At 43.7% G+C, this 16297-nt stretch overlaps 1 protein-coding gene across 2 annotated transcripts in view; it reads right to left on the minus strand.

Annotated features, from left to right (window-relative positions):
* Positions 1–480: 480 nt before the first annotated feature.
* Positions 481–16297, minus strand: part of LOC106604056 (large neutral amino acids transporter small subunit 4) — a 53204-nt gene continuing 37387 nt past the window's right edge. For both annotated transcript variants that reach the window (XM_045717486.2, XM_045717485.2), the window contains exons 10-14: positions 12026–12158; positions 9857–9989; positions 4182–4255; positions 3888–4011; positions 481–2009 (exon numbers count right to left, since the gene is read on the minus strand). In XM_045717486.2, coding sequence (XP_045573442.1) covers positions 1848–2009; positions 3888–4011; positions 4182–4255; positions 9857–9989; positions 12026–12158 — 626 coding nt within the window. In that variant the 3' untranslated portion in view covers positions 481–1847. The remainder of the gene's footprint in view (positions 2010–3887; positions 4012–4181; positions 4256–9856; positions 9990–12025; positions 12159–16297) is intronic.

Genomic DNA, 16297 nt, shown 5'->3' on the forward strand with positions numbered 1-16297 from the left:
AGGTGTGTTTGTGTCAGGTAGTTCACCTACGAACATGTATGTCTTCATGGGTACCAGACCTAGAACACCGCCCACCTTGTCTGTCACCATGGTTAACAAACCTAGAACACCGCCCACCTTGTCTGTCACCATGGTTAACAAACCTAGAACACCGCCCACCTTGTCTGTCACCATGGTTAACAAACCTAGAACACCTCCCACCATGTCTGTCACCATGGTTACCAGACCTAGAACACCGCCCACCTTGTCTGTCACCATGGTTACCAGACCTAGAACACCGCCCACCTTGTCTGTCACCATGGTTAACAAACCTAGAACACCGCCCACCTTGTCTGTCACCATGGTTAACAAACCTAGAACACCGCCCACCTTGTCTGTCACCATGGTTACCAGACCTAGAACACCGCCCACCTTGTCTGTCACCATGGTTAACAAACCTAGAACACCTCCCCAGTAAGGACAGACGCTGGGAGACGAGAGGCAAGTACAGGGAGTGAACATTTAATGGATAACAGACAGGAAACAAACAAGGACAGCGTCTGGACAGGGGAAAACATAGCAACAATAATGCTGACACGGGGAGCAAACTGAGGAGCAGACAGATATAGAGGGGCAATCAACAAAGTAATGGAGTCCAGGTGAGTCCAATATTGCGCAGATGAACATAATGATGGTAACAGGTATGCATAATAGTGGGCCGCCTAGCGCCCTCGAGCGCCAGAGCGGGGGAGCCTGGTTCAGGTGTGACACCCCCATTGTCTGTCACCATGGTTACCAACTGTAGAACACATCTCGCCCTGTCTGACACCATGGTTACCAACCCTAGAACACCTCCCACCCTGTCTGTCACCATGGTTACCAACCCTAGAACACCTCCCACCCTTTCTGTCACCATGGTTACCAATTGTAGAACACCTCCCACCCTGCCTGTCACCATGGTTACCAACTGTAGAACACCTCTCACCCTGTCTGTCACCATGGTCCTCAACCCTAGAACACCTCTCACCCTGTCTGTCACCATGGTTACCAACTGTAGAACACCTCCCACCCTGTCTGTCACCATGGTTACCAACTGTAGAACACCTCCCACCCTGTCTGTCACCATGGTCCTCAACCCTAGAACCCCTCCCACCCTGTCTGTCGCCATGGTTACCAACTGTAGAACAAATCCCACCCTGTCTGTCACCATGGTTACCAACTGTAGAACACCTCCCACCCTGTCTGTCACCATGGTCCTCAACCCTAGAACACCTCCCACCTTGTCTGTCACCATGGTTACCAACAGTAGAACACCTCCCACCCTGTCTGTCACCATGGTTACCAACTGTAGAACACCTCCCACCCTGTCTGTCACCATGGTCCTCATTCTAGAACACCTCCCACCCTGTCTGTCACCATGGTTAACAACCCTGAACTCCTCCCAGAGCAGATAGCTAGGTGGGACAACCAGGCATAGGAAGGAATTTTAGAGCTAGAAAGGGGGGGAGGGGGTTAGTGAGCACCATATGTGAAGAGAAGAGAAGAGAAGAGAAAAGAAGAGAAGAGAAGAGAAGAGAGGAGAACATGAGAGAACATGAGAGGAGAACATGAGAGGAGAGGAGAAGAAGAAGTGGGGGGGGGGCTGATGACCCTTTCCTTTCACAGCCTATTCCTCTCTCTCTCTTGTTCTTGCTCTTCTTTAGTCCGTAGTGCCTGTCCAAGGTAGTATGTTTTCATGACAAGATGAGAAGGTCTTACATGGGTCTCTTCAAAAGTGTGTGTGTGTACGTATGTGTGTGTGTGGGCGTGTGTAGATATCTGTGTGTGTGTCCTCTGCAGATTCCCATCTCCTCCCATCTCCTCCCTCTCTAGACGAAAGCTTCAGGTTTGCTGGACCCGTTGATCTTGAGGTATATCTTGGAGTCCTGGTCTCTGTCCTGTATCCGGCGGTGCAGTGTGCGTCTGAAACACACCAGGTACAGAGGCAGCAGGAAGCCCAGCATACTGACCCCTAACAGGCCTACATTCACCTAGAGCACCATGGGAAATAGAGTTAACTTTAGTTACAATAAGACTTTCGGACCACAATCTTATTACATTTGCCCCAGAGCAACAAATCATTTGCTTACACCCCAACCAAAGATTAACAAAAGCCTTGCTATAAATTCTTGGACAACCCAAAGATTGCTAGATGCCCTTCCTGACTCCCTACACCTACCCAAGGACGTCGGAGTACGAAAATCAGTTAACCACCTAACCGAAGATCTAAACTTAAACTTGCATAATACCTAGATGCAGTCGCACCTCTAAAAACTGTCGCAAGAAACTTGCTCCCTAGTATACAGAAAATACCCGAGCCCTGAAGCAAGCTTCCAGAATGTTTTTACGGAAATGGCGCTCCACCAAATTAGAAGTCTTCCGACTAGCTTAGAAAGAGAGTACCATGCAATACCAAAAATAGAAAACAAATTCTTCTCTTTAAATATGCAGACTCCTCTTTGAATATGCATATTTCTCCAAACTCAGTTGTCCTGCGTCTGCACAGGACCTCGGATCAATTGAGAGACTCAAGTTTTTTAATCCTGTATCTCTTGACACATTCACAAAAATAGTCATGAACTCTAAACCTTCCAGCTGTCTACTGGACCTTATTCCAACTAAACTACTGAAAGAGCTACTTCCTGTGCTTGGTCCTGCTATGTTGAACATATCCTCTGGATGTGTACCAAACTCACAACCAGAGGGTGTGACAGTAATAAAGCCTCTCCTGAAAAAGCCTCTTGATCCGGTAAATAAAAAAAATATTGGCCTATATCAAATCTCCCGTTCTTCAAAATTTTGTGGGAAAAAGCTGTTGCTCAGCATCTCTCTGCCTTCCTGAAGATTGGTTTTAGACACCATCATAACACTGAGTCTGCACTCGTGAAGGTGGTAAATGACCTTTTAACACAGCTCTGCATCTGTCCTCGTGCTCCTAGACCTTAGTGCTGCTTTTGACACCATCGATCACCACATTCTTTTGGAGAGATTAGAAACCCTAATTGGTCTACGCGGAAAAGTTCTTGCCTGGTTTAGATCTTATCTGTCGGAAAGATATCAGTTCATCTCTGTGGATGGTTTGTCTCCTTACAAATCAATTGTACATTTTGGCGTTCCTCAAGGTTCCATTCTAGGACCACTATTGTTTTCAATATATATGCTACCTCTTGGTGATGTCATTCGGAAACATGTCAACTTTCACTGCTATGCAGACGACACACAGCTGTACATTTAGATGAAACATAGTGAAGCCCCAAAATTGCCTTCCCTGGAAGTCTGTGTTTCAGACATAATGAAGTGGATGGCGGTAAATGTTTTATGTTTAAACTCGGACAAAACTGAGATGCTTGTTCTAGGTCCCAAGAAACAAAGAGATCTGTTGTCAGATCTGGCAATGAGTCTTGATGGTTCTACAGTCGTCTCAAATAAAATTTGTGAAAGACCTCGGCTTTACTACGGACCCTGATCTCTCTTTTGACGAATATACTGTATGAAAAATATTTTTAAAAAGCAACCTTTTTCCATCTTTGTAACATTCAAAAATCGAAAAATTTTCGTTTTATTGCAGATAAGCTAATTCATGCTTTGGTCACTTGAAGATTAGACTACAAGAAATGCTATATTCTCCAGATACCCGGATGAGGCACTAAATAAACTTCAGTTAATGCTAAATACTGCTGCTAGAATCTTGACTAGAACCCAAAAATGTGATCATATTACTCCAGTGCTAGCCTCCCTACACTGGCTGGGTTTCTGTACAGCACTTTGTGACATCTGCTGATGTAAAAATGTCTTTATAAAGACATTTGATTGATTGTGTTCTGTATGTGTGTGTGCGCAGTGCGTGCGCTGTGTGTGTGTATCCTCACCCAGAGCGGGTCTCCCTTCAGAGGGCCCATCATGGCCATGAAGAGCGGCTGCTGGAACAGAGCAAACAGAGCAGACACCAGAGACTGCATCCCTGTCAGACTGCCAAACTGAGACGACGGGTACCTAGAGAGAGAATTACAATCCATTTACAGCTTTCGTGTAATACCAGGTACTCTCACTCACTCACTCACTCACTCACTCACTCACTCACTCACTCACTCACTCACTCACTCACTCACTCACTCACTCACTCTGTCTCACACACACCCTCCCAGGGTGATGCCAGTACTCACACAGCAGCGTAGAGACCTCCGGTTGCAGAGTGGATGAACCCTCTCACAACAGTGTGGAGGACAAATGACAGGATCTGAGGAGAGGAGGAATACATCAGATGACAATTCAGTCAGTCACCAGCTCTGCAGGAGGGCCTAGGGCAAGGAATATTATTCATAATGTTGTTGTGGTAGGCCTGAAAATGATTAATAATGTTGTTGTGGCCCTGAATATGATTCATAATGTTGTTGTAGCCCTGAATATGATTCATAATGTTGTTGTTGTAGCCCTGAATATGATTCATAATGTTGTTGTAGGCCCTGAATATGATTCATAATGTTGTTGTGGCCCTGAATATGATTCATAATGTTGTTGTGGCCCTGAATATGATTCATAATGTTGTTGTGGCCCTGAATATGATTCATAATGTTGTTGTGGCCCTGAATATGATTCATAATGTTGTTGTGGCCCTGAATATGATTCATAATGTTGTTGTAGCCCTGAATATGATTCATAATGTTGTTTTAGCCCTGAATATGATTCATAATGTTGTTGTAGCCCTGAATATGATTCATAATGTTGTTGTTGTAGCCCTGAATATGATTCATAATGTTGTTGTAGCCCTGAATATGATTCATAATGTTGTTGTGGCCCTGAATATGATTCATAATGTTGTTGTGGCCCTGAATATGATTCATAATGTTGTTGTGGCCCTGAATATGATTCATAATGTTGTTGTAGCCCTGAATATGATTCATAATGTTGTTTTAGCCCTGAATATGATTCATAATGTTGTTGTAGCCCTGAATATGATTCATAATGTTGTTGTTGTAGCCCTGAATATGATTCATAATGTTGTTGTAGCCCTGAATATGATTCATAATGTTGTTGTGGCCCTGAATATGATTCATAATGTTGTTGTGGCCCTGAATATGATTCATAATGTTGTTGTGTTATCCATAATATTTATGTATTTTAACTTTTTTTTTCCTTCACATTTTCAAACATTCCATTTATATTTTCCAACGGGGCTATACATTTGGGTGAGGTTTTTATCTCGCCTGAGTAGCCTCGTTACACTGCCAAAAATAAAATTAAGCAAAATAACAATACAATGTCAAATATAGGAAGCCTAGTCAAATAATAACGTCCAATCACATTAACCGTTACTCTCTCGTGGGAATTCCACCAACGGTCCGTATGTAGCCAAACGTAGCTGCTGCTCATGTTGGTATCTGTACTGATGGAGCAAAAACCACGACAGGGAGACATAGTGGAGCTCCCGACGCCACTTGGGTCCACTGCAGCATCCACCGAGAGGCTCTTACTGCCAAGGGAATGCCTGACAGCTTGAAAGACGTTTTGGACACTACAGTGAAAATGGTTAACTTTGTTAAAGCAAAAGGTCCCTGAACTCTCGTGTATTTTCTGCACTATGCAATGATATGGGCAGCGACCATGTAACGCTTTCACAACATACAGAAGTGCGCTGGTTATCAAGGGGCAAGGTATTGACATGCTTTTTTGAATTGAGAGACGAGCTTAAAGTTTTCTTCACTGACCATAATGTTCACTTGTCTGACCGCTTGCATGATGACTAGTTTCTCACACGACTGGCCCATCTGGGTGATGTTTTTTATCGCCTGAATGATCTGAATCTAGGATTACAGGGACTCTCAGCAACTATATTCAATGTGCGGGACACAATTGAGGCTATGATTAAGTTGGAGCTCTTCTCTGTCTGAATTAACAAGGACAACACACAGGTCTTTCCATCATTGTATGATTTCTTTGTGTGTAAATGAACTCAAGCTTACGGGAACAATGGCAAATGTGACATAGTGAAGCACCTGAGTGAATTGGGTGAGCAATTACTCAGGTACTTTCCCGAAACGGACGACACAAACAACTGGATTCGTTATCCCTTTCATGCCCTGCCTCCAGTCCACTTACCGATATCTGAACAAGAGAGCCTCATCAAAATTGCAACAAGCGGTTCTGTGAAAATGTATTTAAATCAGAAGCCACTGCCAGATTTCTGGATAGGGCTGCGCTCAGAGTATCCTGCCTTGGCAAATCATGCTGTTAAGACACTGATGCCCTTTGCAACCACATACCTATGTGAGAGTGGATTCTCGGCCCTCACTAGCATGAAAACTAAATACAGGCACAGACTGTGTGTGGAAAATGATTTAAGACTGAGACTCTCTCCAATACAACCCAACATTGCAGAGTTATGTGCATCCTTTCAAGCACACCCTTCTCATTAACCTGTGGTGAGTTATTTTCGATGAACAAATAAGGTTTTATATGTAAGATGGCTAAATAAAGAGCAAAATTATTGATTATTATTATATTATTATTTGTGCCCTGGTCCTATAAGAGCTCTTTGTCACTTCCCACGAGCCGGGTTGTGACAAAAACGGAAACACATTCTTATGTTTAATAAATGTATTGTATAGTGTGTGTGTGTGTGGCAGGCTTACAATGATGGCAAAAAACAACATTTGAGGGTACACTGACCCTGGAGCTAGAGGGGGTACAGCTGGAGGGTGAATGTTTGAAGGGGTACAGCTGGAGGGTGAATGTTTGAAGGGGTACGGGACTATAAAAAGTTTGGGAACCACTGTTCTAGGGTATAAGGTGCTAGGGTATAAAGGGCTAGGGTATAAGGGGCTAGGGTATAAGGGGCTAGGGTATAAGGGGCTAGGGTATAAGGGGCTAGGGTATAAGGGGCTAGGGTATAAGGGGCTAGGGTATAAGGTGCTAGGGTATAAGGTGCTAGGGTATAAGGTGCTGGGGTATAAAGTGCTGGGGTATAAGGTGCTGGGGTATAAGGTGCTAGGGTATAAAGTGCTAGGGTATAAGGTGCTGGGGTATAAGGTGCTAGGGTATAAGGAGCTAGGGTATAAGGTGCTAGGGTATAAGGTGCTAGGGTATAAGGTGCTAGGGTATAAGATTCTAGAGTATAAGGTGCTAGGGTATAAGGTGCTAGGGTATAAGGAGCTAGGGTATAAGGTGCTAGGGTATAAAGTGCTAGGGTATAAGGTTCTAGGGTATAACGTGCTAGGGTATAAGGTTCTAGGGTATAAGGTGCTAGGGTATAAAGTGCTAGGGTATAAGGTGCTAGGGTATAAGGTGCTAGGGTATAAGGTTCTAGGGTATAAGGTGCTAGGGTATAAGGTGCTAGGGTATAAGGTGCTAGGGTATAAGGTGCTAGGGTATAAGGTGCTAGGGTATAAGGTGCTAGGGTATAAGGTGCTAGGGTATAAGGTGCTAGGGTATAAGGTGCTAGGGTATAAGGTGCTAGGGTATAAGGTGCTGGTATAAGGTCTGGGTATAAGGTGCTAGGGATAAGTGCTAGGATAAAGGGCTAGGGTATAAGATTCTAGAGTATAAGGTGCTAGGGTATAAGGTGCTAGGGTATAAGGTGCTAGGGTATAAAGGGCTAGGGTATAAGATTCTAGAGTATAAGGTGCTAGGGTATAAGGTGCTAGGGTATAAGGAGCTAGGGTATAAGGTGCTAGGGTATAAAGTGCTAGGGTATAAGGTTCTAGGGTATAAGGTGCTAGGGTATAATGTGCTAGGGTATAAGGTTCTAGGGTATAAGGTGCTAGGGTATAAAGTGCTAGGGTATAAGGTGCTAGGGTATAAGGTTCTAGGGTATAAGGTGCTAGGGTATAAGGTGCTAGGGTATAAGGTTCTAGTGTATAAGGTTCTAGGGTATAAGGTTCTAGGGTATAAGGTGCTAGGTTATAAGGTTCTAGGGTATAAGGTGCTAGGGTATAAGGTGCTAGGGTATAAGGAGCTAGGGTATAAGGTGCTAGGGTATAAGGAGCTCAGGTATAAGATTCTAGGGTATAAGGTGCTAGGGTATAAGGTGCTAGGGTATAAGGTGCTAGGGTATAAGGTGCTAGGGTATAAAGTCCTAGAGTATAAGGTCCCACACCCTTTTAAGCACCTTGCCCAAACTCAGCCATCTCACGTTCGTGTGGGAAGGGAGATCTGCATGACTGTCTCTTCCAACAGTGAGACAAACTGCCTGTGGTTTAAAGATTAGTCTCTTATGAAGTTTACCACTTTAGTGACTGTATCTACAACACGGCTCATTTTCAGAACACATTTCCAGAGCACTTCCTGATGAATAATGCAATGCAGGAAAATCCTTTTCTGATCTGGGTTCAGCTCAGCTACTTGATCTTGTCTCCTTTTCAAAACGCCAATGTTATTTCCTGTCTAGTTTGGGCACCCATCAGTGGTCACACTGGATAACTTCTCAAAACTCAGTCCCAGCTTTGCCACAAACTTATTAACCTCCTCCAATAAATCTTTCCCTGTGGTTGTGCTCTTCGTTGACTGCACTGAAGCAAACTCCTCTGTAGTTTCAAAGTCTGGGGTTATGGGGTTATGGAGTTATGGGGTTCTGGAGTTCTGGGGTTATGGGGATATGGGGTTATGGGGTTTTGCCTCGCAAGAATATCAACAACTGCGCCGGGTCACGTGCATCACTGCTCTCATCCAGGGCCGAGGAGGAATAGGTGAAATCCTTTACCTTCTTTCAACTGTGGTTCTATATTCTCTGCAATGTCCTCAACACGCTGTGTCACTGTTTGTCTTGACAGGGAAACATTTTCAAACAGCTCTTTCTTGTCGGGGGCAAAGTATTGCTGCAGAGTCAATTAAACATTATTTAATGAATTCGCCCTCAGCGAATGGCTTGTTGTGTTTAGCAATTTTGTGGGACAGTACATAGCTAGCTCTCGCAATTCCGTTGTTTGCTGAATGCAGTTTTATGAAAATTCCATGCAGCTGAGAAAGCAACTTTCGATGCTCTTGCCCTCTGCTCAGAAGACATAGTCCTATATTTCTCCGCATGCTTCGTCTGGAAGTGTCGGGACAAGTTGTAGTCTTTCTAGACAGCGATGCTCTCTTTGCACACTAAGCACACCGCTTTCCCTGATGCCTCAATAAAGAAATGTCCACACTTGCTGGAACACCCTACATTCATTGTCTACTTTCCTTTTCTTTGAAAAATTACATTTTTTGCGCAATTTCTAGCTAGCTAGCTATTTGTAACTGTGACGTGTCTGTCACTGTCTGTCCTCGTGCAGTTGTTATTTATACGCGCTTTTCAAAAATAAATGTCCCAGAAGCGTTAAATCATTACACAAAAGCGAGAATTCATCGGGCTTTTAATTTTGAATAACAAATACATTTTTAAAAACTTTACTATCGCAAATTCTTCATGTGATCTGAGCATGATTCCCCGGGCCGTATTGAATCAGATCGCGGGCCGCATACGGCCCCCGTCTGGCTAGGGTGTGATGCTGGCCTTTGCCCAGGCCTGGTGTAGGGGCTAGGGTGTGATGCTGGCCTTTGCCCAGGCCTGGTGTAGGGGCTAGGGTGTGATGCTGGCCTTTGCCCAGGCCTGGTGTAGGGGCTAGGGTGTGATGCTGGCCTTTGCCCAGGCCTGGTGTAGGGGCTAGGGTATGATGCTGTCTGCTATAGAGAGTAGTGGTGGTGGTGTCTAGCTGTAGATCCATTTAAAGGCCTATAGGTGGCGACAGAGCACCACTCACATCTCATTCCTACATCAGCTGTCACCAATTTTGGTCTTGGACAGCTACTGCTGATTGGCCAGGAAAAGGTGAGGAGGCGGGGACTAGTTTGAGTGATAGCTTGATGGAGCACTTACCTGCAGTGGGAGGTTGGGCACTAGGCAGGTGATGCCGAATCCCACCAATAGGACGTTGGTCAGGATGAACGCTCGCATTGCATTGGTCACCTTCTGGATCTGTCTGTCTCTGGGCTTGGCCTTGAGCTGGTCCCTGATGAGGTTAGGGTTAGAGAGGGGAGATGAGGTCTGATCCTAGTCCCAACATCCCATCACACAGACATCATGTTATCAACAGATCACCCCCTCATCAACCCTTAAGCCCAACTCTTATCCAAACCTCATGTTATCAACAGATCACCCCCTCATCAACCCTTAAGCCCAACTCTTATCCAAACCTCATGTTATCAACAGATCACCCCCTCATCAACCCTTAAGCCCAACTCTTATCCAAACCTCATGTTATCAAGAGATCACCCCCTCATCAACCCTTAAGCCCAACTCTTATCCAAACCTCATGTTATCAACAGATCACCCCCTCATCACCCCTTAAGCCCAACTCTTATCCAAACCTCATGTTATCAACAGATCACCCCCTCATCAACCCTTAAGCCCAACTCTTATCCAAACCTCATGTTATCAACAGATCACCCCCTCATCAACCCTTAAGCCCAACTCTTATCCAAACCTCATGTTATCAACAGATCACCCCCTGATCAACCCTTAAGCCCAACTCTTATCCAAACCTCATGTTATCAACAGATCACCCCCTCATCACCCCTTATCCAAACCTCACAGATCCCCATAGAGGGGAAGGGTTACTTGCTAGTGACTTAACTTACTATGATGGCTGGCTATACTACAGCATTTGTTTGATCATTTAAATGAAATGAAAGCACTTTATGTATATTCTCCTCCCCCCCACTTGAAGGTGTCATAAGTATTTGAACAAATTAACTTATAGTTTATTCAAGTAGTCAAAAGTTTAGTAATTGGTCCCACATTCCTAGCACTCAATGTCTACACCAAGCTTGTGACTCTACAAACTTGCTGGATGCATTTTCTGGCTGTTTTGCTTGTTGTGCCCAATGGTGAATAATGTATTGTGATTTTGGAGTCACTTTTATTGTAAATTAGAATGTTTTGGGGGGTATGATCTTTGTGCCCTCTGAAACTTTATGTAGGGCCTAGGGGTTGTAGGGCCTAGGGGTTGTAGGGCCTAGGGGTTGTAGGGCCTAGGGGTTGTAGGGCCTAGGGGTTGTAAGGTATAGGGGTTGTAGGGCCTAGGGGTTGTAAGGTATAGGGGTTGTAGGGCCTAGGGGTTGTAAGGTATAGGGGTTGTAAGGTATAGGGGATGTAAGGTATAGGGGATGTAAGGTATAGGGGTTCAGATGTAAGGTATAGGAGTTCAGATGTATGGTATAGGGGATGTAAGGTATAGGGGATGTAAGGTATAGGGGATGTAAGGTATAGGGGATGTAAGGTATAGGGGATGTAAGGTATAGGGGTTGTAAGGTATAGGGGATGTAAGGTATAGGGGATGTAAGGTATAGGGGTTCAGATGTAAGGTATAGGAGTTCAGATGTAAGGTATAGGGGATGTAAGGTATAGGGGATGTAAGGTATAGGGGATGTAAGATATAGGGCTTGTAAGGTATAGGAGATGTAAGGTATAGGAGATGTAAGGTATAGGAGATGTAAGGTATAGGAGATGTAAGGTATAGGAGATGTAAGGTATAGGGGATGTAAGGTATAGGGGTTCAGATGTAAGGTATAGGGGATGTAAGGTATAGGGGTTCAGATGTAAGGTATAGGAGATGTAAGGTATAGGAGATGTAAGGTATAGGAGATGTAAGGTATAGGAGATGTAAGGTATAGGGGATGTAAGGTATAGGGGATGTAAGGTATAGGAGTTCAGATGTAAGGTATAGGGGATGTAAGGTATAGGGGATGTAAGGTATAGGGGTTGTAAGGTATAGGGGATGTAAGGTATAGGGGTTGTAAGGTATAGGAGTTAAGATGTAAGGTATAGGAGTTAAGATGTAAGGTATAGGAGATGTAAGGTATAGGAGATGTAAGCTATAGGGCTTAAGATGTAAGGTATAGGGGATGTAAGGTATAGGGGTTGTAAGGTATAGGGGTTGTAAGGTATAGGGGATGTAAGGTATAGGGGATGTAAGGTATAGGGGTTGTAAGGTATAGGGGACGTAAGGTATAGGGGATGTAAGGTATAGGGGATGTATTAACTTACTTGCTGCACGGTTCCTCCTCCCCCTCTGCATCTTCACAGTCCTTCAGCTTCCAGTCCATAATCTGACCAATCACAGGGGTCGTCATCAGACATAGTAGCTGCAGCATGCCGAAGATAGAGGAGTACAAACTGACTGTGGAGAGAGGAGGGAGGAGAGAGGAGGGAGGAGGGAGAGAGAGAGAGAGAGAGAGAGAGAGAGAGAGAGAGAGAGAGAGAGAGGGGACAGAGAGAGAGAGAGAGAGAGGGAGAGAGAGAGAGAGAGAGAGAGAGAGAGAGGGAGGGAGAGAGGGGAGAGGACAGAGAGAGAGAGGGAGAGAGGGGAGAGGACAGAGAGAGCGAGAGAGAGAGAGGGGGAGAGGATAGAAACACAGAGAGAAGAGCGAGAGAGAGAGAGAGGGGGGGGGAGAGAGAGAGAGACAACAGATTATTAGCCAGTCTAATAAATACCTATTCCATGTTAATCCATAGAGTTCCTGGGTTTTTGCATTAATGACTACGGTAGTAAGTTAATGAGTAGTAGATCTAGTAACTGATGATAGACGAGCAGCTACCTAGTATTGGTTTAGCTCAGGGCAGGGACAGTCAAGGACTGGGCTAGGTTGGGGGAGAACATAGAGAATATAGAGGTCTCTAGTGACCAAAAGGACATGGCAGCACCATTGAGGGCTTCCACAATTTTAATGTCATCAACTGGGTGGGACTTCCAACTTCATTGGCTGACCCCTCCTGGTTCAACCGGGTCACCAAAAGGGAACAGCCAATCGTGATTTTTTGTTGTTGTTGTTGACAACGTCATAATGGTCGATAGCCTCAATGGCGCTGCCCAGGCTGTCACGGACACTATAATGGCACAGATACAAAGACGAGTCCTCTATCTATCTCTATGGGGGAGAAGTACAGCAACAACACAGTAAACACAGAGGCTAAGGTTGATGCTAATGCGGTTGCATTATACACAGCTAGTGTCATGGTTATGAAGCTAACCAATAGTAACAACGATAACTATTACATGGTTAAGGTTAATGCTAAAGTTGAAGGACGAAGGTAAATATCACAGTCATCACAAAGCTATGGTGAAATGCTAATAGCATTTGCTATAGCTATAGAATATCCGATTGAGCTGACATATTCAGCAATTACCTTGAATAAAGTCTCGGCCAATGCGAGAACATTGCCCTTAAATTTCAATTGGGCTTTAGAGCTGAACTTCCGCAATATGGATTCAACAGAGCCCTAAGGTTTAGCATCGCGCTAAGGTTAACTGGTCACGCCTAAGGCTAGTGTTTAATGCTAGCAGTACCTAACATGGTAAGCTAAGGTTAACTGGTCAAGGATAGGGTTTAATGCTAGCAGTACCTAACACAGTAAGATAAGGTTAACTGGTCACGCCTAAGGCTAGGGTTTAATGCTAGAAGTACCTAACACGGTAAGCTAAGGTTAACTGCGGAAGTTGTGGCCTTCCCTGTAGCTCAGTTGGTAGAGCATGGTGTTTGCAACGCCAGGGTTGTGGGTTCGATTCCCACGGGGGGCCAGCACAGGAAAAAAAAAATAAATAAAATAAATAAATAAATAAAAATAATGTATGAAATGTATGCATTCACTACTGTAAGTCGCTCTGGATAAGAGCGTCTGCTAAATGACTAAAATGTAAAAATGTAAACTGGTCACCCCTAAGGCTAGGGTTTAATGCTAGCAGTACCTAACACGGTAAGCTAAGGTTAACTGGTTACGCCTAAGGATAGGGTTTAATGCTAGCAGTACCTAACACGGTAAGCAAAGGTTAACTGGTCACGCCTAAGGATAGGGTTTAATGCTAGCAGTACCTAATACAGTAAGCTAAGGTTAACTGGTCACGCCTAAGGATAGGGTTTAATGCTAGCAGTACCTAACACGGTAAGCTAAGGTTAACTGGTCACGCCTAAGGATAGGGTTTAATGCTAGCAGTACCTAACACGGTAAGCTAAGGTTAACTGGTCACGCCTAAGGATAGGGTTTAATGCTAGCAGTACCTAACACGGTAAGCTAAGGTTAACTGGTCACGCCTAAGGATAGGGTTTAATGCTAGCAGTACCTAACACGGTAAGCTAAGGTTAACTGGTCACGCCTAAGGATAGGGTTTAATGCTAGCAGTACCTAACACAGTAAGATAAGGTTAAAGCAGAGGTAGCCAACCCTCCCTGTGGAGACCTACTGAGTGTGCAGGCTTTTGCTCCTGCCCTGCTGTAACACACCTGATTCAGCTGTTAGAGATCATTAGCTGATGAGTAGAATGAGGTGTGTTAGAGCAGGGCTGGAACAAAACCCTGCAGCAGGGTAGCTCTCCACAAGATGGTTGGCTACTCTGCACTATTACATGTTAGCAGTCTTTACAACCGAGACAGTAGCTAACAACAGGGAAGCTAAGAGACAGACAGGGTAGTTTTAGGTGAGGCTAAGGAAGCTAAGAGACAGGCTAGTCTTAGATGAGGCTAGGGAAGCTAAGAGACAGACCGAGGCTAGTGTTAGATGGTATATCTACTAGACTAGTCCAATAGGGTTAGATGGTATATCTACTAGACTAGTCCAATAGGGTTAGATGGTATAAGTCCAATAGGGTTAGATGGTATATCTACTAGTCTAGTCCAATAGGGTTAGATGGTATATCTACTAGTCTAGTCCAATAGGGTTAGATGGTATATCTACTAGACTAGTCCAATAGGGTTAGATGGTATATCTACTAGTCTAGTCCAATAGGGTTAGATGGTATATCTAGTCCAATAGGGTTAGATGTTATATCTACTAGTCTAGTCCAATAGGGTTAGATGTTATATCTAGTCCCATAGGGTTAGATGGTACATCTAGTCCAATAGGGTTAGATGGTACATCTAGTCCAATAGGGTTAGATGGTATATCTAGTCCAATAGGGTTAGATGGTATATCTACTAGTCTAGTCCAATAGGGTTAGATTGTATATCTACTAGTCTAGTCCAATAGAGTTAGATGGTATATCTAGTCCAATAGGGTTAGATGGTATATCTAGTCCAATAGGGTTAGATGGTATATCTAGTCCAATAGGGTTAGATGGTATATCTACTAGTCTAGTCCAATAGGGTTAGATGGTATATCTAGTCCAATAGGGTTAGATGTTATATCTACTAGTCTAGTCCAATAGGGTTAGATGGTATATCTAGGCCAATAGGGTTAGATGGTATATCTACTAGTCTAGTCCAATAGGGTTAGATGTTATATCTAGTCCAATAGGGTTAGATGGTATATCTAGTCCAATAGGGTTAGATGGTATCTCTAGTCCAATAGGGTTAGATGGTATATCTAGTCCAATAGGGTTAGATGGTATATCTACTAGACTAGTCCAATAGGGTTAGATGGTATATCTACTAGTCTAGTCCAATAGGGTTAGATGGTATATCTACTAGACAAGTCCAATAGGGTTAGATGGTATATCTAGTCCAATAGGGTTAGATGGTATATCTACTAGACTAGTCCAATAGGGTTAGATGGTATATCTACTAGTCTAGTCCAAAAGGGTTAGATGGTATATATACTAGTCTAGTCCAATAGGGTTAGATGGTATATCTAGTCCAATAGGGTTAGATGGTATATCTACTAGACTAGTCCAATAGGGTTAGATGGTATATCTAGTCCAATAGGGTTAGATGGTATATCTACTAGACTAGTCCAAAAGGGTTAGATGGTATATCTACTAGTCTAGTCCAATAGGGTTAGATGGTATATCTAGTCCAATAGGGTTAGATGGTATATCTACTAGACTAGTCCAATAGGGTTAGATTGTATATCTACTAGTCTAGTCCAATAGGGTTAGATGGTATATCTACTAGACTAGTCCAATAGGGTTAGATGGTATATCTACTAGTCTAGTCCAATAGGGTTAGATGGTATATCTAGTCCAATAGGGTTAGATGTTATATCTAGTCCAATAGGGTTAGATGGTATATCTACTAGACAAGTCCAATAGGGTTAGATGGTATATCTAGTCCAATAGGGTTAGATGGTATATCTACTAGACTAGTCCAAAAGGGTTAGATGTTATATCTACTAGTCTAGTCCAATAGGGTTAGATGGTATATCTAGTCCAATAGGGTTAGATGGTATATCTACTAGACTAGTCCAATAGGGTTAGATTGTATATCTACTAGTCTAGTCCAATAGGGTTAGATGGTATATCTACTAGACTAGTCCAATAGGGTTAGATGGTATATCTAGTCCAATAGGGTTAGATGTTATATCTAGTCCAATAGGGTTAGATGGTATATC

This window comes from Salmo salar, chromosome 04 (genome assembly GCF_965601325.2).
Source record: "Salmo salar chromosome 04, fSalSal1, whole genome shotgun sequence".
Classification (NCBI taxonomy): Eukaryota; Metazoa; Chordata; class Actinopteri; order Salmoniformes; family Salmonidae; genus Salmo; species Salmo salar.